The 27297-nt window shown below is 42.0% G+C and overlaps 1 protein-coding gene across 4 annotated transcripts in view; it reads right to left on the minus strand.

Moving 5' to 3' along the window:
- Positions 1–24169, minus strand: part of KIAA1210 (KIAA1210 ortholog) — an 84964-nt gene extending 60795 nt beyond the window's left edge. For 3 of the 4 annotated variants that reach the window (XM_045030641.1, XM_045030640.1, XM_045030642.1), the window contains exon 1: positions 23907–24169. In XM_045030641.1, the coding sequence (XP_044886576.1) occupies positions 23907–24154 (248 nt within the window). In that variant the 5' untranslated portion in view covers positions 24155–24169. Of the gene's footprint in view, positions 1–1852; positions 1993–23906 lie in introns of those variants that run through there. The other variant, XM_045030643.1, reaches the window with a different exon arrangement.
- Between the last annotated feature and the right edge of the window lie 3128 nt (positions 24170–27297).

Raw genomic sequence — 27297 nt, forward strand, 5'->3', positions numbered from 1 at the left:
GCTATTCTGCTCAATTGCCCCATGTAGACAAGCCCTTAAGGTCAAATTCCTAACAAACCACATAAAAACTTAATCTTGTGCTCCAAACTGTATCACAATGGGGTTTTGTAAATAGTAGTTTTAATTGGCAATAGCTAAGATCAAAGTAGAATATGAACATCAAAAGTGAAGGTCGCAAAGTGCTAATAATTGCACTAATCCACCCAGGAACTGATCACAAGACTAAGATGACAGCTTATGAAATGGAGTCGAAACAAAAACCCAGCACCCAAAATAAAGGAAGTCAGGATTTTTTAAGGAAACAAATGCAAACAGTCTGTTACTCCACATTACAAAGATAGAGATTCAATGGGAAACGTACAGACATAATCAAAATCTATTTCACTGAAGCCTCATCTGGCAATTCTTTTTTACAAATGTTCTCCCAGGCTACAGGATCCATTTTTGCCTCAGCCACACCGGATGTTGAATGATTCCGAAGAAAAATGTTTGAGCAGAAATGAAACAAAAAATCACAGGCTAGCCTAAGTATGGGGCGTGCTGTTTTAATAATGGCAGTAAACAATTATATTAGCCTTGAAAAAAAATCAGATTTTCTTGGGTTCCTAATTTAAGACAATATGAGGTGGCTTTCTCACAAATGCAAGTGGAAACATCTATCTCCTCACCAAATCTCCCTCTTAGCTTATTTTGTTAGCTATGGACACACCCACACAAAGAGAGAATATTACTTTCTTTTCTAAATATTTAAAACCTTTTTATAGATTGTGGCTGAGATATTCAGAGGTGCCTAAGGGAGTTAAAATCCAATGGAAACCCTAGCTGAAATACAATGGAGTTGGGTGCCCTTTGAATTTCTGAGTCTCCATCAAAGGAATCAGTGCCACAGGCTCCTGGACTGTAATATATAATCTGGGGGGAACAGAGGGTGAAATCCTGGCCTCATTGAAGTCAATGGGAGGTTACCCATTAGCAGGATTTCACTCACATATTTAACAATGCTGCATGACAGAAGGACCATGAGTTCATAGCTTAAGCTTCAAGATGTAACTGTTAGCCTTTTACTGCTATTTTCCTTCCAGTGTATCTTGTACTGTATTACAAGCATAGCGCCCTCTACAATCTGCTCACTTAAAGTATCAGTCTCAGAACCACTGCTCAGCTTTTACAACAGAATATTTTGTTCCATTCCTTAGCAGGGAGAGTATCAATGGAAAAACCAAGGTGTCTTCATAATTATCTAAAGCACAAACATAAGCATGCAGTGTTCGGTTTTATTCTTCCTTCACAGCTGACCCCACAGACCATAACAGTGTAGAAACCAAAATTATATATTTTAAATAACATCAAAGGACAATTGGACAATGGAGAGCAAAAATGAAAAACACTTTCAGCCTTTATGTTCAAAAGCTGTGCGCATGAATTTCTAAAGTAGCATCTCATGCTATGACTCTAGCTGAATTAATACAGCTCTTTGAAACTAGTGTGCATTTTTCTGTGTTTCTTATTTTTATTCATGACTGTACAACCAATTTAGGTAATCTGGAAGAAAGATTTTTTTTTCTTCTTTCAGTGCAATTGGACAAAAATCTTTTTCAGGATAGTAAGTGTTTACAGCTACATTTAGTCCACTAAAGAAAAAATATTTCCAATTCTCATTAGTCTAATATTGCAGTCATAACAGCTATTCTGCATTTTGTTATTAAGAACGGCACTTCAGGTTGAGAGCATGGATATTTTATTCGGTGCTATAGTTCTTACGCAGTATATCAGAGACAGAATTTTAGAAGTATCCACTAGAATCAACTAACTTTAGAAAAGGTAGAGGGGGAAGGGTTAGAACATCACTTACTTTTTACTTTTCAGGCAATTGTAGAATCCAGCCATGGTCCTTCAAGTGAGATATGTTTAATTCATACTCACGTGTGGATGCCAGCACAAAGTTTCTGCAGCTTAGAATCCTGCTCCCCAAATGCCCACACACATACACAAGAAAGCCAGCACGCCGATGCAATTACTAGCCAGATAAAGTTCCTGATCTGAGGCCCACAGTCTCTGCTGAACTGGGTCCAAGGAGGGCTGTGCTTGTTCCATAAATGGTTATGAAATGTTAACTCCCCCTTTTCCTGTCTCTCTTCAACTTTTGGTAACCACAGCATCCTAAGTGAAAAATACCATATGTTGTTTGACTCTGTCTCCCTACAGGGCTAATAAGGAATTCAGTTGTAATTAGGATGTGAAGAAGCCCTGAGGAGATAACAGTGTTTTTTATCAGAGAAAGGCAGACAGAAAACAGTGTCAAGAGCTTTGAAATAGCAATAATATTTAAAAAAAAAGAAAGCCACTTTCCAGCAGTTAAGAAGCAGGGGACCCTTTCAGACACACCATCTATACTGCAAAAACAGGCATTATGCTGCCTCAGTATAAAACATCTCTATTCCAACAAGCTGCTTTGTGCACTACCATGATGATGAAATCCCATGCAACTACTGTAAACTCACCCTAAAAGTTTACTTTTGCATATTAACAGAATTTGCTTGGAGTTTAAAGTATCTAACCAACCCATTAGAAAAGGATTACCTGACAATGTCCTTTTAAGACAGTCGTATTCGTACTGGATCTCTCCACTACCATGCTACATTGCGCTAAAAAGAAAGGTACCATTTATACTTATCACCACTAATATGGGGCATTTGCAGGGTCACTAATCAACTAACACTACAAGGAGAGGTAACAAAAGTATTAATATTCTCATTTTCCCCATTATTCAAACTGGGAAGCTGAAATGCAGAGGTTAAGCGACTTGCCCAAACTCAGACACAGTAGGCGTGTCAGTGACACAGCTGGAATATAGAACTCCAGAGTTCACTATTCCCAGTCCTGTGCTCAGACTAAGGGCAGGTCTACACTAAGGGCGGGGGTCGAACTAGGGTACGCAAGTTCAGCTACGTGAATAGCGTAGCTGAATTCGAAGTACCCTAGTTCGAACTACTCACCCGTCCAGACGCCGCAGAATCGAAGTCCGCGGCTCCAAGGTCGACTCCGCCACCGCCTTTTGCAGTGGTGGAGTACTGGAGTCGACCGCGGCGCTTCCGGAGTTCGAACTATCGCGTCCAGATTAGACGCGATAGTTCGAACTCCGAGAAGTCGAACTCACCGCGTCGACCTGGCTGGTAAGTGTAGACTAGCCCTAAATCTCTCTGTCTCTAAAACTTTCAGAAGTTTTTTGATTACGAAAGTCACTGTACAGATGCAAAATGCAGTACTAACTGTGATCATGTGATCCAGAAAGATGTCTCGCTTTCTGTCCCATCTGCATTATATTAGAGCAGGGGTAGGCAACCTATGGCATGGGTGCCGAAGGCAGCAAACAAGCTGATTTTCAGTGGCGCTCACACTGCCCGGGGGGTCTGCATTTTACTTTAATTTTAAATGAAGCTTCTTGAACATTTTAAAAACCTTATTTACTTTACATACAACAATAGTTTAGTTATATATTGTAGACTTATAGAAAGAGACCTTCTACAAACATTAAAATGTATTGCTGGCACACGAAACCTTAAATTAGAGTGAATAAATGAAGACTCGGCACATCACTTCTGAAAGGTTGCTGACCCCTGTATGAGAGAGACCTATTTTATTGGGTTCCAAGTTTCTATCTTTCCGCAAGGCTAACTGTAGAACAGTATTGCCCAAAGCGGTGTACATGGATTCTGTTAGATCTGTCAGCAGCCTTAGGTACCGCTGACCATGAGATTCAATTGCAGACACTAGCAAGGTGAATTAAGCTGCTCTTGCGTGGCTCTATTCCTGTCTTTCTGAGAGAACCCAAAGGGTAGCTGTGGACAATTGCTCCTCTGCTCTGGGGCCCACAGGGATCCATACTGCCACCTCTTTTTGCTCCACATGGTTGCTAGGGTGGTTACATAGGCTGCAGCATGCTGACAACATTCAGTTCGATGTCTCCATCATACCTGACCCAGCCAGAGCAATTAATTTAACTATCCAGTGCTTGGATTAATTTGGGATTTGGATGAGAGCTGGCTGGCTGTGATTCAGTCCTGGCAAGACTCAGATGTTGTTGGGCTATGAGAAGCAAGTGGAAGAGTGGGCAGAAGTTATATCCCCACCCCTCACTAAAGGAGCGTGTCCACCATTAGTAAGACAGAGGGCACAGCTGGAGCGTGCCGATGGGTCTTGGGCTTGTCATGGAGTCCAGGTGGTGGTTGTGGCAACCACCACTTTCCCCCACATCTGTGCATGGCAAAACAAGTGCAACCATCTCTTCCAATGTGGGCCTTGCCTTGATTACCCATACCTTTGTCGCCTCACATATAGACTGGTGTATTGTGATCTATACAGAAGTATACCTTGGGACCACTCAGAACCTGCAGTTGGTGCAGAATGCTGCAGCCTGCTTAATAAGTGGAGTTGTGTATTGGAAACACATTAGGCCAGTGCTACATGATCTGCACTGGCTCCCAATAAGCTTCCAGTTGGAATTCAGATAGTTGGTTTTTAGCTATAAAGCTCTAAACTGTGACTGTCTGAGACCTGGATGCTTGAGAGACACTTCTCCCCCAGCTTCCATACTGATGCAGGGGAGATCAGCAGGACTGTTCAAGCTGGAGCTCTATCAGTATAAATGACGGCTTTCTCTCTGATTGGTCCTCAGTTTTGGAACACGTTCCCTCCATCACTTCCCCACATTTGTTAACTTTTCAGGCACAACTCAAAGCCCCAGTGCTTCTGAGGAGGAGGGGGCTGAGGTAGATATATTCATGAGCAGTCCTTTATTTATGCTGTGATTTTAATTTCTGGGATAGATACCTTGAGCAGAGGAAAGGCTCTAGAGTGTCCATGTTAGAAATCTGAAGACATAAATAAACAAATTGCAACCTACCGAGTCCTAAAACATAGCCCAGGGTCATCCTCCCCCGTCACTGTAGGAGGAGGACAAAGTTTAGTAATGACTACCTTTTATTGCCAGAGAACTCAAACAACAAGCAGTTTCATCCATCAGGGATGACACAGGTTCAAGCAGATAAATGCATACAGCTACCCTATTTCTGACATTAAATAGTATTTAGATTTATATGCAAATTAGGCAGGTCTCTCAGAGTCTTGAAAAGTTGCTAATATTCCCTCCATTGGCTAAGATTGGGTGCACCCAGATGTTGATGAAAGAGCAGGTGAAGAGAGATCAAAGGGCAAGTATAGCCTAAGTATATCACCACCTAAAATTCCCATGCTTGGGGAATCTCAGCAGCCAGCCACAGAACAAAGGAGAAACCTTGGATCGGTTAAAGTCAATGGGAGTTTTGCCATTGATTTCAGCAGAGCTAGGACTTCAACCTCAAAAGAATGGACATAAAGGGTGATGTTTGTGACAAGTCACCACAACAACCACCATGTGTGGGCTAAATTCCACCCCGAGTTATACTTGCCCAATGCCACTGAAGTTAACAGGAGTGTTTCTGAGGGCAGTACTGGGTAACATATTACGACAACCTTCGCATGGTGCATATTTTTATCAGAAGAGCAATGTTGCTGACTCTTGCAATTTTATCACAAATCTCACGATAGTTGATGTTTTTCTTAAAGACCCAGGTCCTGGAGTCATAGGATTAGGGTATAATCTTTGTTTTGTATTTTTAATTTATTACAATAAATTAGTAGCCCTCATGGTTTCACAAAAAAGATTTAAAATACAACTAAAACTAGGGTCAAAAGCCAGAAAGCAAATAAAGAACGGCATATTTATTTTTTTCCCCTCACTTGTGATTTTTAGGAGGACTGATTTGTGGTGTTTGCTTGGGGGTAGCAGTGCTGTAAGACAGGATTCCCCTAGGCATTTCCCTTGAGAATAGTGCCAGGCAAGAATAGATCTAGGGTGGACCAGTCTCTTTGGAAAGGGTAAACATTGAAGTGGAGAGAAGCAAAATTTATTTTGACAAGGGGGAGGGGGGAAAACACACCCTCAAATTTAAGAGAGCTGACAAATGTACCCAGGTTGGAAGTCCATTGGGATAGGGACCATGGGCCCAATAGCCCAATCTGTTACACCAGTTTAATGATGGTGCAACTCCATTGAATGGATTTAGGAATCAAACCCCATATCTTCATTCTCTGTAAAGCACCGTGCACCAAGTAAAGGGTATATATGCATGTATCCCATGACCGACGCGATCATAGGGGCATAGTTTCCTGGCGGTGCCAATCTCTTCTCTGGGACAAAGGCACTGTATACAAATGTTAAATAATAAATAAACAAACATTACTATAGGAACCGAATCATAAAATCACACACACACGCACGCACACACACAAAATCCATTTACGAGAACAGGGAAAGATGCTACCTACAGCAGAATTCAGTATTATTCATAACAGAATTGAAAATCAAACCCAAGCTCAGCAAATGGAAGCTTCCAGTCGTTGGGAGGATGCTAAGAAGCAGAATGTACACACACACACAATACCACTTACATTTGTAACCTAATGAGTTCCATTGTTGTACTGAATTAGTGCATTTGTCAAGATGACTCCATGTTGAACTCCTAGTTCAAACAAACAAGAGTTGGCTAGAGACAGAGAGTCTCCACCCAGCATAGAAAGTCAACTGAAAGAATGCTGAAATCAAAACTCCGGCTATTGAGTAGCAACCACCCAAAAAGGAATTCCCAGAGATTACTATGAAACTTTATGACTCGTTTACCCTATGGAGCCTTGGAAGTAGGATCTGGTCCGAAATCTGTCTGGCATTCAGTTCTGGAGAGGCTGCCAACTGCAATATTTATAAGAAGAAAAGAAGGAAACCCTATCAGAAATTTGAATTGCAGTTCGAAAAAAAAGTGACAAAACCCAGCGGCAGGGCCCAACTCTGTTCCTAGTGATCTCAACAGCAAAAGCCCATTCATTTAGTAGGTACAGAATTGGGCTGATAGTCCTCAGTGGATCAGACTCTTCGTTAATATGAAGTAGATTCCCTCTCACGTTTCCTCCCAAGATGTGAGCTTTTCCCCCAGGAAAATATGTGTTTCTATACTTTTGTTGTTGCCTTGAAGTTACTTATTTTAATACAAAAATCTGCATTTGCTGGTTTTTATTTAGGCAAAATATAGTCCAGTTTCCAAAAGGTGACATTTTATACACATATATGGATCAATGTCTGTAAAACCCTTTTCTTTTTAAACAGTACTCACTACTTACTGCTATTATTTGTTATCATTTGTACTGAGTAGCACCTAGAGACCCCCATATTAAGTTTTTCAGCTGTAGATATGAAAGCACTTTACAAATGCTGGTAAACATCATCATTCCTATTCTAAAATGGGGAAACTGAGGCAGAGAGCGGTTAAGTTACTTGCCGAAGGCCACATGGCAAGGCAGTGGCAGAGCTGAGGTTAGACCACTTGACTTATTGTCGGGTACCCTACCAATGGATCACTCACCCTCCAATAATTAAGCAAGTCTTAATACACATCTGGGGGACACACAAAATCTCAGCACTTGGCCACATGAGAGCACTGTACTAGCCAAACGACAGCAGCATGCAGATCTTTGCAGTGCTGACAGGGTCTATGAAAGTTGGCAGGGCAGTGGGGAGGTGCCCAGTTTTAGGATTAAGACTCAAATCTGCATTTCCCCAAGGTTTGGGGGTTGGGTTTAGCTGCAGTGTTCCAGCCCAGGTTCATTTTAACTCCACTCGACTCTGAACTACCTTGGCTTTGCTGACTCAAGTATAACCCTTCCCCTCCCATCATCTCAAGGTAGTTTGCGTGCACTGTGTTTAATTAAAGTAACAACTGACATGGCTCACACTCACTGCTGCTGCTCCTCTCTGGCCTGACACCAAAGCATCACTCTGAGCCGGTGCTGAGCTGAGACAGTCATTGGGCACCCACATCTATCAGTGCATTGTTTCCCTGCATGTGAAAGCAGAGCAAGGATTTCAAGTGGCAAGTTGCTGTGTCACAACTCATTTAAAGAAAGGTGTTGCCTCAGCACGGGGGAGCATCATTGGGGAATCAAAGGTAAAGTTTACTCAGGAATTTCTTAACTTCTGCACTAACCCACAGGGAATGAGGCATGTCCAGGCAGAGCCCAGTTACTCACCAGCCCATCTTTCTCATCTGGGATTATAGAGAAATGTTTTGTATTAAAAAGTAACGTCTGAAATCAGAGATTTTTTCCAGACATCTGTACACATCAGTGTATACACAGCAGAAGCCTCTTAGAAGTCAGAGATCATACAGCAATAGGAAATGCAATAGGGGAACCCAAAAAGAGCTAGACGCACTGGCATAGTTCCACAGTCACCTCCCACCCAGTGCATCCGCCTAAACTCCACAGCAGAGGTGTTAGAAGCTGCAAATACAGCCAAGAATCAGAAATATGTTTCACATCCAACTTAAGTACTGCAGTTTTAGCAGCCCCGGGCAACCAAGTCTCTACTGAACCAGGATTAATAAATAAATAAATAAATCCTTCACATAATTAGAACTTTAAAAAAAAAAATTCCACAAGAAGATACCATATTCCAAACACAGCTGGGCCACAACCATGTTTCACACCCATTTTAAACATTGGGGTTTTTGTTTTTTTGTTTTTTTTAGGGGGGGGAGGGAGCGGGCTTCCTGGTACAGAGGGCCAAAATGTCACGTGAATTTTACATTGAGCAATTCTGGGGGAGGAATAGAAATCTTATAACAAACCGGCATTCATCCTTGGGGCTTAACATTTCTGCTTTTAAGTATATTTTAGGATCTCTGGAATGGCTTCTCATTAAAAGGGCAGACTTTTGGTCTCTCTCATTTTTAGCCTTAACCTCTCTTCTGCAAAGATCTGTGCAGGGTTTGATTGCCATAGGTACCTATACAGTCCTTGGGGTGAACATTCTTTACTACCTAGTTCTCTCTCCTCTCTTGCATTTTCAACTCCCCCTCCCACCCCCGGGGTCAAGAAAAATAAAGAAATCATATTGTGACTTTTTTTCTTTGTTAAGTTTTTCTGTTGTGAGAATACAGCAGCAAAAATATTAGCATCAATATATATGAAAACTACATGCATTTCTAATGTCTGCATCACCATAATATCTGAGCACCAAATAACATTTCGCACTTCTATAGCACCTTCCAGCTAAGGATCTCAAAGTGCTTTATAAACTTCAGATAATTTAGCTCTATACCATCACTTTTTAGAGAGCTGCAAAATGAGGCACAATGGCTTGGTTTTCAAAGGTGCTGAACATCTGCTGTTTCCGTCAACTTCAACATCTCTGAAAAATCATAAGTGACTTGCCAATGCGGCATTTATGGAAGAGCAAGGTCTTTCTTGAATCCAAGTCTCCTAACTTCTCATCCTGTACCTTAACCACAAGGCAATCCAGACTCCATTAATTGAGTATTATCATATCTTCTACTCGCAGAAGGGAGATCCTCCTTACACTCAGGCAGGATTTCACCATGCTCTTGGTCTTACCAAAATATTCATTTAAAATGTGACTTTCCAGTTCAGTTGCATATAGAATATCCGTTCCAATATAATGTAATAAAACTTGTGCAAAAACCTAAATCTAACCTTGAAAATCTCTTTCTCCATAAATCATGCCACTATTCTCTTTGCATTTGCAGCCTGGATTGTTTAGCTGTATGGTCACATAAACAGGACTCAGGAAACATCTTCTTGAAATAGGAACAGATCCAACAATGAGATTCCCTTGCTGCCAAAGGAGCTTGGCTTAGGAGTTTTCAGTGAAAGCCCTTCATTACTACAGAGATGGCTGAGTAGGCATCCCTTTTACAGGCTGCAGCATCAGAGCTTTAAAGAAACAGGGTTGGAATAAGGTACAATGTTCTGGGGAAACAAGAACAAACAAGTGGCGATAAAAGGATTTCTGCCTTTCATAGTTTACACACTAAGACATCCATCTGTGCTTAATTTTAGAAAAAAACAGGATCAAATCCTGTCCCTGAAAATACAGAACTGAGTCTCTTAGACTGTATCTGTATCAGCTCTTTATTCATGTATATGAGCCTGGGGGATTTTTTAGGCTACTTACTTTGGAGTCTGTTGATCTAATTGCATTTATTTTTACTCTCTGTGCAAGATGTCTTTTCAGTTACTCCCCTGTTGCAGGAGTCTGTGTAAGACAAGCTCCTTCAATACCAAGGATATTTAAAAAAAAAAAAAAGGGAAAATATTATTTGATCCCAGGAGTTGATATTTCCAAGCATGAGTCATCTCCTATGGCTAGCTACAGAACATACCATAGAACACACTACTTCCATCAAGGAATTTGAGATAAAGTTCAGTATGTCCTATCCAGGTTGTCATTGATTGTTAAAATATATTAGAGAACATACTGAATCTATCCTGTGTATTCTGGGTCTCCTCAATGCATGAGCAGTCAGACATGAACTCTTCCTGGAGCATTCGGAGTTAAAGGTCATGCCATGTGTCATTCAACAGGTAATTTCCCTTAGATTTGCAACCAGATCAGAGACATAGCTTTGGATCTCGGTGTCACACTGCATTAATCTCCATACAATATATGTGTGTGCGCGCACTGTATATAGTAGATTCATTAGGATTTTATTAATTTACAAGGATAAAGTATGTAATATTCATTCATATATAAAAATGTGATTTATTTCTGGGGAAAATACTAAGGTCCTAGTATGAGGAAATGCTATGTTTTCACATAAGATTGTAAGTCCAAAAATGCAAGATTTTAATGGGTCTTCTTGAAAAGTGGATTACTTTTTGAGACAGTATAAGAGACTGGTATTTCCTGTAAAAATACTAGCACAGTCACTATTTTATACATTAGGAAACCATGGTTCTTTTGTTTAAAGATATGTAAGGCAGAATCTGAACAAAGCAGCTTTATTTCTACACCTATAACACTCACTTGAGAAAATATGTTAAAAAACCACTAAGCCCTGGTTTACGCTGGGGAGGGGGGGAGGGAGACATTGATCTAAGTTATGCAACTTCAGCTACGTGAATAACGTAGCTGAAGTCAATGTACTTAGATCAACTTACAGTGGTGTCTTCACCGTGGTGAGTCGACTGCTGCCACTCCCCCGTCGACTCTGCCTGCGCCTCTCACAGCACTGGAGTACAGAAGTCGATGGGAGAGCACTCGGGGATTGATTTATCGTGTCTAGTGTAGACACGATAAATCGATCGCTGCCCGCCGACCCACCGGGTAGTGTAGACATACCCTTAGTTGTAACAACATGACTCACTCTCCTTGGTGTTCAGTCAAACACAATTTAAGCCCATCTGCAAGAAAATGTGAGAACTCAATAGGTTGGTGGCATGGTCCAAATGCCTCTACCTAAGTGCTTTAGTGTAGATGTTTACTACAGCAACGAGAAGGGTTCTCCTGTTATCGTAGATAATTCACCTCTCTGAGAGATGGTAGCTACATTGATGGAAGAATTCTTCCGCTGACCTACCACTGTCTACACTGAGGGTTAACCTGGCTCCGCTCTGTTGGTAAGGGTGTGAATAAGGTAAGTTTTCTATGTACCCTTTTCTTCTCCATTCCACTTCTAGGGGCAGATCCAATGCCCACTGGGAGTTGGATCAGGCCCTTAATGCTGCTAATGCTTGTGCAAGTTTTAGGAATACTATAAAAGGCCATCTGAAGTTTGATGGGCATGCTTCTCTCACAGTAGTTTCTGACCAATATAGCCCCTTTGACTTCAATGGAATTACTCTTGATTTGCACCAGTCTGAGTAACAGGAGAATCCCCCTCACCGCTCATGTGTCTGGAATTTCCTTATTACCACCAACACCCTGGATATTAACTGGACTGAAGAAAAAACAAATTCAAAGGTGAAGGTCATGTCTCAAGTAACGCCTCGCTGGCCACTGATTTAAGCCATAATACGGGAAGGCAGGGAAGTGCAGTTCTGTGGAAAGGCTGTCTAACTCTAGTGCCTGCAAACACAAGACTGAATATAAAAGTGAGCATTGACCTCCTCAGAAGAGCAATAAACTCCCAGAAAGACTCCTCTGTCTGGCTTTATTGCTGTGAGAAAAGGAAGCAAACAGAGAAATAAAAATCAAACCTTTGCATCTACTTGAAATTGAAATCAAATGAGTTGATGTTGGTCAATATCTTGTTTTCTTTATTTCACTTCTTCGGGACATGCTCAGAGATGTTGCATTTGGCCCATATTATAAATTGCAAAATAAAGGAAGTGTACAGGGTAATAATAGTACCTAGCACTGATGCAGCATTTTATACCTTCAAAGTGTTTTAGAAGCATTTAATTTCCACAACTACCATGTGGTATATATGGTTACTCCTTACCACTGTTACAGATGGGGAAACTGAGGAAAAGTAATTCAGTGACTTTCCCAACATCTGTTTGAGAAAGGGAATGGTAAGGAATTCCTGATTTCCAGGTCTGTGCTCAGACCACAGCTGTCTCTCACCCTCCCCTTCTGTTACGCCTACATCTATAAAAACAGTCAGTCAGAAAGGTCTATGTACCACTGACATGCTATAAAAATGAGCACTCTACAGATACCTAAGATAGAAAGATGTATGTCCATGGGCCAGATCTTCAGCTGGTGAAAGTGTGATAATTTGTTGAGTTGCTGCTCTGATGACCAGGAAATCACTGAGCAATATGCGATGTGGTAGCCCATATCATAAACAACAAGCTACCACAAGGCTCTGTACTTGCGCCAACCCTTTTTAATATTTACATAAGTGACATGGCTCCAACTAAATCCTGAAAATTTGGATATGCAGATGAACTTGCCACAATCTAAGCATCAAACCTCCATGACACTGAGAAAGCATTAACTGAGGACCTCCAAAAGATGGAACAATATTTCCAGACATGGAGGCTCAAACCAAACCCTGGAAAAACAATAGTAAGCGCATTTCATCTTGATAATGAGTGCCAAAACCACACTGAAAGTAGCTTTCTGTGCTAAAAATGTGCAACACAATTACATTCCAACGTATCTCGGAGTGAAACTCGACTACACCCTCTCTTCTATGATCATCTTGAGAAGGTTGCTGGAAAGATAAGAAAGCCAACACAATCCAGAAACTAGCAGGTACAACCTGGGGTGCATCAGCGTTGTGAACATCTACAATAGCACTTGTATATTCAGTAGCTGAATATTGTGCACCGGTATGGAGCAGATCCAGGCACACACAACTTGTGGATACCCAGATGAATACAGTGATGTGGTGCATCACGGGAACCCTTATGTTGACTCCAACACTATGGCTACCTGTCCTATGTAACATCGCTCCCCCACCGATACGCCGAACTGCTGCAACATTCCACGAAGCTCAGCCAACCTGTGAAAACAGAGGTCTTCCTATTCACCAAGACCGTGACAATGCTCCTCCCACAACATCGTAAGTCCTGCAAGCCTTTCTGGGAACATTCATTTAGCTTCATGCAATCAGGCTATGATCAGAAGGAGGCTTGGAAACCAGCTGAGAGTTCCCCCCATGCCAGGAAAATTCTTAGACAGTCCCTAATGTTTTAAAGGCCTTTAACATATCATTTGAATTCCAGGCCTTCTCGTATTTTAAAGCAACCAGAAAATACAACTGCTGAGTTAAAGTATGGAAGGACTTTTACTGTTTGTTACATTTGGTATCACAATATTCTACCTTGTACTATTTGCACATAATGGGTACAGTTCAAGGTTTCACTGAGACAAATGTAACTAAGTATTAAAATTAACGAGTCTTTCGGAACAGCAACAATACCAGCTTTTTCCCAGGACTGTGCATAGCGTTGTCACTATGAATTGATGATATATTATTGCCAAATATAACAGAAAACATTATTACAATCGCCCCAGGGGAATACAGTAGAAGAGTGTTGCAGACTAACAATGCTGCACACCACGTAAAATGACAACATGGTCTGAGTTCTTACAAAGCTAAAGTTTGATTCCATGCTGAAAAGGGGACCCTGCTAAAGTGTTAAAAGTTGCAATTTATTGTCTTTCTAATTTACTCTCTATATATGTAAAAATGCTTTCCCGCCTATCTGCTGATAGCCCTGTTAACTAAAAGTCAAACTGAGATTTTTCTGATAGCACAAGTAAAAAGTCAGCAGATATAAATCTAATACTCTCACTCACCAGATCTCCACCCTCTGCTTATGCTCTTTTTCATTAGTCACTTTCCTAACCCCACTCACATGCACAGAAGGCGGGGGCGGGGGGGTATAACTTCTAATGCAGATAACCCATTACTATAGCAATGGCAAGCTTGCTCTTTTTCTCTCTCATCACCTCTCTAATTAAGATGGCTGTTACATTGCTTATATTTTTATATTATCTTTTTAATTAGATTAACTTAATTCTACAGACTTGACAAATCAGCTAAAGCAAGAATTTCTGAGATAAAACTCAGGTTTCCCTTGCTTTAAGCTGATTAAAAATGTTAAGGTTCTTATTGTAAATGTATTTTCTTCTCTAATAAGCTATCATTTTTAATTATTGAAGAACCCACTAGCCAGCAGCCTTAGGGGTCTAACATTCATTAAATCCACTCTTCGGTCGTCACAATGGTAAGGTAAGAAAACACATAAGATGAATTCCAACAAAGGAAATTGGTACTGAAACATAAAGCCTTAAAGAAACATATGTTGGCAGTTAGTAATACATGTATAAATGGTTTAACATTCCTTTACTTCTTGTATAATTATTGTTCCTATGCTGAAGAAACACAGAGGAGAGGAGGAACACGGTGCAGTTGGCCAACATGTTATGCTGAGATTTTGAATTCCAGTCTCTAATGTTGAGTTGCTATGTCATTTTCAAAAAGAAGGACCAAACACTGGGGGCAGTTATAGGGAAGCCAAGCAAGCTCGTGCTTGGGGCCGCAGGTTCTAGGGGGCGGCATTTCCGGCCAATCCTAGGGTGGCACAGCTCCCCTATTATTTATTTATTTATTTTGCTTTGCCTCTGGGTCTGGCCACCCTGCTGCACTCAGGGTTGGAGGGGGGGAGAGGGAGGGTTTGCTTTGCCTAGGGTCCGGCCACCCTGCGCCCTTTTGGGGTTTTTTTCCACTTGGGGCCGCAAAAAAGTCAGAGCCAGCCCCAATCTTATCAACCTTCTGTTGACCTAATGCAGTGGCTCTCAACCTTTCCAGCCTATTGTACCCCTTTCAGGAGTCTGATTTGTCTTCTGTACCCCAAGTTTCACTTAACTTAGAAATTACTTGCTTACAAACTCAGACATAAAAATACAAAAGTGTCACAGCACACTAGTACTGAAAAATTGCTCAATTTCTTATTTTTACCATATAATTATATATCAATTGGAATGTACATATTGTACTTACATTTCAGTGTATAGTACATAGAGCAGTATAAATAAGTCATTGACTGTATGAAATTTTAGTTTGTACTGACTTTTCTAGTGCATTTTATATAGCCTGTGGTAAATTCGGTAAATAGCTAGATGAGTTGATGTACCCGCTGGAAGACCTTAGTATACCCCCCACAGGTACATGTTGAGAACTACTGACCTAATGGACAGGAGGTTTTTCATATCCCACTCTCTATACATCATGGGTCTAGCTTTTTTTTTTTTTAAACTGAGATTTGAAGGATAAGCTAGACCAGTGGTTCCCAAACTTGTTCTTCCACTTGTGCAGGGAAAGCCCCTGGCGGGCCAGGCCGGCTTGTTTACCTGCCGCGTCCACAGGTTCGGCCGATCGCGGCTCCCAGTGGCCGTGGTTCGCTGCTGCAGGCCAATGGGGGCTGCGGGAAGCGGTGGCCAGTATGTCCCTCGGCCCACGCCGCTTCCAACAGCTCCCATTGGCCTGGAGCAACAAACCGCAGCCACTGGGAGCCACAATCGGCCGAACCTGCGGACGCGGCAGGTAAACAAACCAGCCTGGCCCATCAGGGGCTTTCCCTGCACAAGCAGCGGAACAAGTTTGGGAACCAGTGAGCTAGACAAATCCACAGCTTCCCATGTGGTGCCCTAACCTGTTAAATCATTTCATGCCAGACTTGAATATAACATATAGCTAGAGAACCAAATCTGAAATCAAGAAAGCACCATTCACTCTCCAGTTTGGTATATGTTCCTGGATAATTATATTCATAACTCTGCACTACTAGAGCTCTGTTAAAAGGCAGCTCTCAGAGCACTTCACAAACACTAAGGAAGCCACACAACCACCCAGAAGAAGAGCTCTTTGTACCTTAAAAGCTTGTCTTTTTCACCAACAGAAGTGGGGCCAATAAAAGATATTACCTCACCCACCTTGTCCCCTAATATCCTGGGACCAACACAGCTACAATAACAACACTGAACTCCTCCTCCCCATGAGGTAGGGGACCTGAAACAGACAAGATGTGGGCATGGGGTAGGATCCGACTTGGGAATACCTAACACTTGCTTCTACTTTGAGAAGGTCAAAGTGCTTAGTAAAAACAGGGGTTGGAGAACATGTCCCCCTTAAGCCTCTCAGGCACTGGTGGTGTCTCTGGGCTTACAGATGGGTATTCTAAGGGGAGCTGGGCAAAGCTTTGCAAACAGATTGTTTTTCAGTGAATAAACTATGAATTATTTTTAAGAAGTCAAAACACTTTAATTCAGCCTTTTCTAAATGAAACATTTCAACTTTCTTTTCAAATTGCAGGGTTACGTTAGAAAACTGCCTAGATTTATTTCAAAACAACAAAAAAGAAAAAAACACTGGAAACTAAACTAAACTCAAAATATCTTTTCAGCCAAACAAAACGTTTTCATTTTGGGTAGAACTAAACATTTTGTTTGGGATGAAAACAGTTTTTTTGCTGTTTTTCCGTGAGAAAAGCCCAAAATATTCAATTTCTGGTACACCTACAACAATTTTTTTCCTCGATTTAGTTTGGCTACCAGATTGAAAAATCATTCTTCACTCAGCTCTAATCCTAAAATCACAGAGGTAAAACTCCCACTGACTTTGTAATTAAATGCTAAACTGTATGATACTGTTCAGCCGCTACCTGGTGCTGTGTGTAATTTACCTTATCTGAGACTAGATCTGCCATACCTGGGCAGCGCATTAAAGGATCTTAGAGTGAACATCTCATGCATCTCTCTGGAATGGAAGCTCTGTGGGGAGTCCACATCTGGGAAAGAGCCTGACCTGCAACCTACCGGGTACAATCAGTACCTGACAGACGTCACTGGGAAAAGTAGCAGGCCCTGTGTGATTTGCTTCAAGTCACACAGCAAGTCAGCAGCAGGGCTGGGAAAAGAGGCCAGATTGTTTCATTTCTAGTCCCATGGTGTAACGCTGGACAAAGCTCCCTACTTACACAGAAGGGGCTGCGTCTAACTCTCCTCAGGGAAGCTGAAAATCTTTCAAAAGCAGCGTAGTCATTCAATAGAGCACAAACTGGTAAAATAAATGACAGAAGAATTTGTCAACAGGATTAACCCCTTCATTGCTAGCAGGTATTTAAATCAATGGAACATCAAGACATTCCCATAAAGGCCAACTACAGTGGCAAAACTGATTTTAAGGACATAGTCTACTTCCAACCAATACGACGTCAAATTTTCCAGCAAACATAGGCAAAAATATCCAACCAACTCCTATGAATTACAGTAGCCTCCATTTATCAGTAATTTTTAATTAGGCTGAAATGAGATATATATTGCAGTAGAGAGAAATAATGAACAGAGCCAGATATGCAAATCTGGCAGTTACAGAAAATGGCTTCGTGAGAGCACTGCTGGTTGTATAACTCAATAGTAAATAGCACAGATGAGGTCAGATTTGGGGCTGGGATCAAAGCCATCAGAAAAATAAACCCACCTGCATTAGCTTTCATTTTGCTTTTGAAGAGTTAAGGAGCTTCTTATAAAGAAGCTGTGAAATTAGCTCCACATTACTGTAAACTCCCAAAGCACTAGGGAGCACTACTGCCAGCCCTAAACCTTTAAAAATCATGAATCAGGCTTCAACAAAATCATGAGATTAAAAAAAAAACTCATTATTTTTAAACCCAAAAATAATATGGGGGTGGTATTTGTCTTTTAGCTTCTGAGCCTTTGGGAGGGTACATTCTGTTCACATTTTCAAGTCTTTCTCCACAAAATGTAGAAATTTAGATATTTTTGTTTTTAGTGAAAGCTCTGATTGTCACATAATCCCTTGACTCCAAGAGCTGGGGCTTTAAGAAAAACACCAATTATCATGAGACACGTGATAACATTGTAGGCACTGGCAACACTGAGTAATATTGTTTTAAATAGTTCCTGTTATTGGAGTTAATTACAGATCTCATCTGCAGCTATGTGAGGAGGTATTTTCCAGTTGTAACCTGTAGCACTCATTCTATTGCACGTAGAAGTTATCAGCAAAAGGTGTGGTGATAAACCTTCCCAGATCAAGACAAACTTATCTGTCTCTCTGTTTAAATTTCACTGTAGATTGGTCTTAAATAAGATACAGTAACTTGTTAGTCTTATTGGAAAAACTGCTTTCCAATTAAAACATGGTAAGTAACAAACCCTTATGCAAATCGTTCTAATTACCTTTGAAGTCACTGATCAGTTTCAAACGAGGTCTATGCTTGTGTCATTGGCATTGCTTTTGAAAATTATTTCAGATTTAACGAGTGTGTGCATGCATGATTCATGGTAACACCGGTGGCCCAATGTGCACAATAGGGCCTATAACGTGACTCTAGTCACACTGCTATGTGTTCTATGTTTGATTTGTCATTACACAGCCTGATGTTCACATTATATAACTAAAGATTTTGAAACCAACCACATGGTGAACACAGGCTGTAGTATAAAGCCAAAGATTAATGAAAATCCTCAGAAAAACACTCTAGCAGGCTCACTGGGCCACTGTTCATTTTCTTTAGTTTCATTTTAAAACCATTTAAAAATGATTCAGCAATACGGATGAAAAATCCTGACCGGAAGGCTTAGAGGAATTACAGCAAATATTAGGCAATATTGATTAAAGATGCAAGAATGTTTATTTGTTAGCATCAAACATATTAGACTTTCTCCCATAGAAACCATCCAGAATAATCATGTAATGAGAACCAGACAAATATTGTTCAGTGCATCTTCATTTTCTCAATTGTTCAGAATTAAGTAACATTCTAAACCTTTCCCCAACAGTTATTCATGATCTTGACATTTTCATTTGTCAGCATCATCTAATCATGAAACATTCCAAATACGCGGACTTTTCTTCTATCAATCAACAGGGGTTCTGAATGCAGAAACATTCTTCATTTCTTTTCTCCCCAACTCCCCACCCTCTTCTTGGTAAGTGAAAAGGCTAAACAGCCTTTCTGTAGCTATATTTTGTCTGCAGCGAATACACCAACTGATAAATTAAGACAATTTTGGAGAACAGACAAACAATAATTGTGAAACTGAAGTCTGTGGTCATATTTGCACTAGCACTAGTAAATCTTCTGAAGTCCTGAGGCTTACACTAAGACAGCAAAATTAATTTATCATGACTACAGGATCCCAGAGAGACTGGGAAGAGTGGATATTGATTGCACAATATGTGGAAATGGCTGAAAAGACTGTATTATAGGTCCCAAATTACAAGTAATGTTTGCGTAATCAAATCTGCATTGGGCATCTAGGAATCTTAGACATTTGGTTTTAAGAAATTTCCTCTGAGCATTAGAATGAAAACTCAAGCAAACACTTCAATCTCTCTAACCACTCAGTGACAGACTTGAAGGTGGCAATTTTGCAACAAAAAAAAATTCAAAAACAGACTCCAAAGTGAGACTGCTGAACTTGAATTATTATGCAAATTAGACACAATTAACTCAGGCCTAAACAGGGACTGGGAATGGTTGGGTCATTACACTAATTTAAGCTATTTCCCTATGTTAAATTCTCCTCACACCTTCTATGGGTCATCTTAATTATCACTTCAAAAGTTTTTTTTCTCCTGCTGATGATAGCTCATCTCAATTGATTAGACTCTTCCTGTTGGTATGCATACTTCCACCTTTTCACGTTCTCTGTATGTATAAATATCTCCTGTCTGTGTGTTCCATTCTATGCATCCGAAGAAGTGAGCTGTAGCTCACGAAAGCTCATGCTGAAATAAATTTGTTAGTCTCTAAGGTGCCACAAGTACTCCTGTTCTTTTAACAGTGGAGAAAAACATCTCATTTTCAACCAGTATAGTGGTAAACACATGAAGATATTTAGTCTCTGCTCCTGGAGCATCTGATTAAAGTTTAGTTACATGGTGGAAATCAGAGTGCGATCTACACTGTACTGTTAAGCGTAGTATCTGTATTGTACATACATTTACATTATGCATATATAAAGCCCAAGTTAAGGAGGTGCTGAGCAACTCCCACCTAAGTAAATAAGAATTGAGGGCACTCAGGATTTCACAGATTTGGGCTTGTCTCACTGTTAGGCTAAAGAGCTATGGGTTCAAATCCTACACCAGGATTTAACTTCATACCCAGTCTGTGAGGATGTGGTCTTTTTGATCAAGTATTTAGGGGCTCAGTCTTGCAAAGAGCTGAGGACTCTGACCTGATGTTGCACAGCATTAAAAATGTACTTAACTTTAGGCATGTGAGGAATTTCATTGAAGTCAATGGAACTACTCATGTACTCAGCACCTTTCAGGATCAAGCTCAAAGTAAGGTATTTGGTTCAACAATAGTCCCAACAGTGCACATTGTATAGTGTTATGCAAAAAAAATAATCAAACAGCATCTTGCTGACAGACACACCCACTCATAGAAAGTGGTTTCAGTCATGTATGACCATTTGTTTTTCATTGTATTCATTTTGCAGCAATACAGCACCTATATATTCACATTTCCTATAATGCAACACGTCACATGCAAGCATACAAAGGTATTATCACATGCTTTTCTGGGGGGCTGCTGCTGCAGTGGAGAGAGTGGAAATGAGGAGTATCTTAAGCTGCCAATACAAATATCAGAAAAGTAATTTCAATGGCATTATATAAAAGCTCCCATCTAGTAAAACCTGCTGCTTCTAAGACATGCAAACTATAGAACCTTTGACATGCCAAGGCCTTAGCAGGCAGATATCAAAGATCAAAAAGAAAGCAACAAAAGCCAGGGCAGGGAACTGCAGGGCTGCCCAGGGAGAGCAGTTTATGTAAATGAGTTTCCTCCCTCCCACACTCCAAAGCTGTGTACCACCTTCAAAACTAATAAGGCCCCAGTTCTGCAATGAGCTAATGCAGAGCTCCATTGTCTTCATGGCGCTCCATGTGGGTATACAGGGGTTCACCCAGGTCTTTAAAGGATCAGGACCTAAACAACATTGGGGCTCATCAGAATGGCTGTCAGAGCTGTTGGACTCCTTCAAGGCCTATCTTTAAGGAAAATGGTGTGACTGCACAGGATTACGTAGAGGGAATGATTTGTTGGGTGAAGTAGGGCCATACTGAGGAAGATCTGTGTGCACCTTGCTACCCAGGTACATGCACATGGTGCACGATTAGGGCATGCTCCTAAGAAATCTGTCTCACATGAGTAATTCTTATTCACACAAGCATTCCCAATTGAAATCAATAAAACTATTTATGTGAATAAGGACTAACTCAAAGGAGGGTGGTTAGCAAGGAGCCAGCTCTTAAACTGGGGATCTCATCAGAAAAGTGATGGTTAAGTGAATGACACAGTAGATGTGGTTCCATAGCAATTGTGATTACAGATAATTTGTTCAGTTTACAAGATGATATGATTTTTCTTAATGTCTGTGTGGCAAACCCATCCTGAGATCTGAACGTCAAGTTGGGTTCCTTCAGTGTACTATAGCACAGTATTAAAGATTACACACCTGGGATTTAATGGACAATATTATTGATGATACATGAGGCAGAATAAAATCCAGATCATTCACCAGTAAGCATGTTGGCCCTGCTGGGCTAACATAAGTTAAACACTGGTTTAGGGCATAAAGTACAAAGGGCTGGCTCAAAGACACATGAAGTAATATTCTGAGAAAGATGGTACATGTTTTACATATGACAGAACCTCAGTAATTCACATGAATGACAGGAAGACACTAACAAATATAGTACATGAGCAATGAATATAGCCAAGGATAGTGCCTCACAAGATGTACTTGGTTATTGATTTGACAAAATGTCATTTAGTTTTAATTATTTATTTTACTTCATCGCATTTAGACATTAGTGTTCTGTGGTATAAATTAACAAAGTAAAATTTTAGAAGAACAGGCTTAACAGAAGCCTAACTACAGTGACCTACTACTGTTAACTCTTTGCTAAGAAGTGGGTACAGCGAGCCCACCAATTTCCTTGTGTGAGTTGTAAGACTGTCTGATTTCATGTGAGTATTATAAGATGTGCATCAGTGAACCCATTTTGGTGTTCGCTTACGGGTCTGATATTGCAGCCATTCTGTACAAGCTGCAGAATTGGGCTCTGAACTAGTAAGGAAAGTAACCCACACATGCAAGTTAAGTGTAATATGCATACATGCAACTTGCCCAATTTCACTCATCAAGACTTTTTAATATTTCTTTAACATTTTTTCCTTCAAATTTAGTAAAATGCTATTTTTTCCTAAATACTATGGATATGCCAACTTTAGAACCAAACTCTACCCCAATTCTGCAGACACATCTGTCTGAAAGTAACTTGACACATGTGAGTAATTCCACTGACTTCAACCGACTACTCTCACGTGTAAAATTAAGCACATGCATAAGTGTGTGCAGGGATGTGGCTTACAGACAACTTAATAGTGACTAGATAGAACTAGTGCATAGACACCTGGTGGCTGAAAATGAATATGAGACGTTTATGTCCACATAGTACAGGGGTTTCGAAAGGGGTAGGGAATAACTTTTTGATATAATATTATATCATCTGACACACACACTGCACCTATACATTCACATTTGAAAACGCTTAGCCCTAGATCCTGTCTGCACAGAGCTTGTTGGGAGACTGGGAAACTAAAGTGCTCAACAGAGACCTGGAGAAGGAGGTGGGGGAGATAATAAACGCATAGCCATTTAGCCTTTCCTAAATACATTGGACCAGGAGGGCTAGAGAGGGAAATGAGAGCTATTCAGCTAGAATATTAGGAACTTTTTTCTCCATTGTTCTCTGCTCCTTTGGTTTGAGTAGTTAGGTTTGTTGTCCTCTGGGGACAGCTTGTTACTGAACAGATTTGCTGAGCCTGTACCACGGGTTTCAGGTGGCTAAAGATGTTTCTTGGCTTCAAAATTAGGAGTTTATCCCGCGGAGAGGCGCAGTGGGATGCACTCACAGACATTCAGCTCCACTAGGAAATCAGAGGGCGGATGGTACCGAGCCCTTCGTGGCAGCGGCCTCCAGCTCTAATCTCTCCGCCTCCCTAGACACTTAAAATAGACCTACGGAGCCTTTTGACATCCCGAGCACTGGCAGCACCGGCTGCGTTAACCTTGGCAGCAACGATTAAATACAAAAGGCACCGGGCTGAGGAAAGAACCAGCGACCCAGCTGGCAACGGAGAGTCCATCGTGCCCCTCACGGGCTCACCCCAGCGCCTGCCTCCTGCCCCCGAGCTGGGGGACCCCCGATTCCCAGTGCCCCCCACCCCGGTTCCCAAGCCCCCAGCTGGGGGCTGCACACGCGCCGGGCTCCTCACCTCTGGCCTGGCGAGGGGCCCCCCCAAGACCCGACCCGAAGCCGGGACAGGCTCAGAGGCGCCTGCCTCTCCCTGGGCGGGACCGCCCGGCTGCCCCCGGCGCCGCACCCCGCAGCCGGGGCGGGCAGAGCGCAGGCTGGGGCACGGTCCCTGCGCAGGGCTCGGTGAGCGCCCCGCAGGGGGCTTGGCAGCCCGGCTTTCCCCCTCCCGCGCCGGGACCCGCAGCCCCTACTCACCGGCGGGGAGCCCAGGCGCGTCCTGCGCTTCCCTCTGCCGGGGCTCCGTGCGCTCCGCGCCGCCGGAGCGGCCAGTCGCCGCCCAGTGGCCTCCCCAGCCGAGCGGGCGGGGCAGCGTCTGGAGAGCCGGCCGCTGCCGGGAAGATCCCCGCACAGGCCCATGTGCAGAGCCGGGCGCTTCCCCAAGGTGGCTCCCAGCTCCGGGTGGAGTCGAGTTCTGAGAGGCCCGATTCCGTCCGGCCCCGCATCGCCGGCAGCCCTGCGCTCCACCCCAGCCTTGCTTCCGCTCCCTGGCGGCTCCAGCCCCTGGCTCTGAATCCTCCCTTCTCCCCGCAGCAGCCCCTAGGCAGGGGCCTAGATAGCCCCCGGGGATTTATTATTTCCCCCTTTTACCAGTGGAGTAACACCGGAGCACAGAGAGGTGAATGACTGTGAGTGATGGGAGGCTGGAGGGGCTAAAAATCCAGGAGTCCTGATTCCCAGGCCACTGATCTGACCACTAGAGCCTGACTCCCCTGCAAAACTGCCAGTGAGGTGAGAAAAGCGAACAGGAATCCCACCCCCAGGTACCTCTGAGACCTGGGTTATACAGGTTTGCTTGTTTTGAGTGGGACTTGCAGCCAGATGGGTGTTGATTAGTCTTGAAAGAACACATCTTAAGAGGTGGTGGGGAAAGTCCTCTCAAGCAATAAGCTGTGAGCTCCTTGGAAGCATGGAATAATTTCATGTCTATAGTGTATGTCATCTAGAATGTCTCCCATTTGATATATAGATATCTGCAATTGAAATGCAGCCACTTCTGGGGTGGCAGTTAGGAAACTGGTGGACATTGGAGTACAAAAACAATATACAACAGCAGGGGCGGGCGTGTGCAATTTTGGCTAAGAATACAAGGAAAAGCCCTGTGACCAACAGTACCATGGGATCTTTCATGCTTATCCAGAAACTTGATTTTAAACACCTATCCAAAAGCCCGACACACTCCCTGGAAGTCAGTATTGCTTGGGACCTTAAGCAAAGGTCCTGTGTAGTGGTTCTTTCTGAATTCTTCACTTTGCAAATGTACAATAACCTCCCACTTTTAATAACTTTTCCTGTGTTTGTCACCTCACCTAGAGCATGTGTGTCCTTGTGATAATATAAACTTGAGATCTTGATTCTTATATGTACTGTTTCATCATGTGGTACAATAACTATTTTGAAGAACTCTAGCAAGGAACTTGAAATTAAAGGCCTGAACCCACAAGTGCTTTTATATGGAATAACTTGGCCACATCAACTGCATCTGTGCTCTTTGGGCCCTGTTGTAAATTTTGATGGATTGATGTTCTAGTATGATGTGAGCTCATTTTCAGGCTAGACTTTCCAGAGGGTTGATTTGTTTTAACTTGGTTTAATCTGTTACTGTAGTAGCACCATTAGAGTTAAGTTTGAGAAGAGCTTACTTTCTAACAGCTGGTTTTTCTAAGTGCTTTAAAATCCAAATATATAGTCAGGTCAGGTTTACACTACAGACCTATATTGGTATAACAAAAATCCAGCCCTCCCGAGCTACGTAGTTATATTGACCTAACCCCCCATGTGGATAGTGCCGTGTCAAGGGGAGATGCTCTCCCCTCGACATAGCTACTGCCTCTCAGGGAGGTGGATTAACTATGCCCACCTGACAGGAGAAGTTCTTCCATCAACATAGTAGCATCTTCACTAATGTGCTACAGCTGCACAGTTGTAGCACTGTGCATGAAGACAGGCTCTCAGATTGTTTTTAGCTTTGCTGTGCCTTGTTGGGGTTCAGGGTAGAGTTAGGAGTACATATTTGAGGTTAGTGGAGCAAGGAGTTCCCAAGATACAGTGCCCCTAAAATAAAGCAAAACCAAAGCATTGGAAAAGGAAATATGTTGCCCCAAAAACATTTTAAAGTATAATTAATACATCTGAATATTGAAATGCAAAGTCTCTGTTCCATTAGCCCCTCTCAGGCAGCACAAAGAGAGTGGATTCCCCAGCAGGCGTAGTGCTAGCATTGCTGCTTCTATGCCTCCTTCCCCTGGATCTTTGTATAGGCTGCATGGCAATGCAGGTGGGGAGCAGCTAGAACATACTCACTATTCCCAGTGGCAATTTAGAGCAGCCCCCCAGGCTGCTCTAGTCTGTGGTGAGGGTGGGGCAGAGACTTGGGGACCAATATTGATTCCTTGAGAGCTCCCCTGCTGGGTTCAGAAGAAGACCTGGCCAGTAAGTATTCAGTAGGAACAAAAATTTTTCCCATCTGACAAAGTTATGATGTTATGTTTGTGATTAGCTGGTGGTAGCTTCTTTATTATTTCTTTGGTCTCATTCTTCCCCTGTCCACCACCTCCCCCAACCTCCAAACTACTCTGGTAACTATTAAGCCTGGCTGCCTTTTTTAATTATAAGCTTTGCATATTTTAAAGTACTGAGGATTTGGGGCATGGAGGAAGGCTTCTTCTACATATTTATAACTTCTGTAGCATTTCCCATGCAGCCTACCAGAAATGAATGATGATGACCTTAAGGATCTGAAAGAATTTCCCTGTGAGGATGTCCCATAACCAGAGCAGCTGTAAGTGAATAGGAAGGGAAGAGTACCAGATTCTTCTCTTGATGTGCATTGAAAACTAACTCCCAGACCACTACTTAGCAGTTTAACCTTGTGTCAAAACCAAACATGAGCTAACTGTCTTAAAATGATGGATAAAATCAGAAAGCTGATGATAAAAGGAACCACTTGTGGAATGAGACAAGAATTTGGCTTGCACCTAGAAATGTGTCAAATCAAAACTGGTTTTTATTTCGTTGAACTAGACATTGAGATGATTTAGGAGACTAGAGTGAAAGATATGCCTTCCACATGTCTCTTTCTGCTGTTGCTTTCCCCCTCCGGCGGCCACTGCCGCCTTCTCCTTTTGGCTTTCAACTTGGCCATCATTCTGTCTTCTCTATGGTGATATCTGAACTTGTCTACACACACAGCTACCCAGGTTAACTAGAAGTTATTTTAAACTGAGCTGGTTAAACCAATGCAAAAGGCACACTTATTTTGGTTAAGAGTGGCTTGTTTTGCTTTATCTTAAATAGATTAGGAACAGATGTTAACTAAACAGAAAGAAGTCACTCTTATCTGAAATAGGAGTCTCTACAGCGCCTGTTACATCAGTTCAACTAAACTGGCTCAAGTTTGTGTAAAGACAACTCCTCTATCCTTACTTTCTTTTTCTTCCCTTTATCCTCTTTCACTCCTGGGGCAGATTAATATAATGGTAGGGATGCACACAAAAACGAGGGCTCTGATATAATGTGTCCTTTGTGGGGGGAGGGGGCACAATGGCACTAGTACAGACCTCAACTGCATTATGAAATTTTAGGACAA

Source organism: Mauremys mutica, chromosome 9 (genome assembly GCF_020497125.1).
Source record: "Mauremys mutica isolate MM-2020 ecotype Southern chromosome 9, ASM2049712v1, whole genome shotgun sequence".
NCBI classification, from domain to species: Eukaryota; Metazoa; Chordata; order Testudines; family Geoemydidae; genus Mauremys; species Mauremys mutica.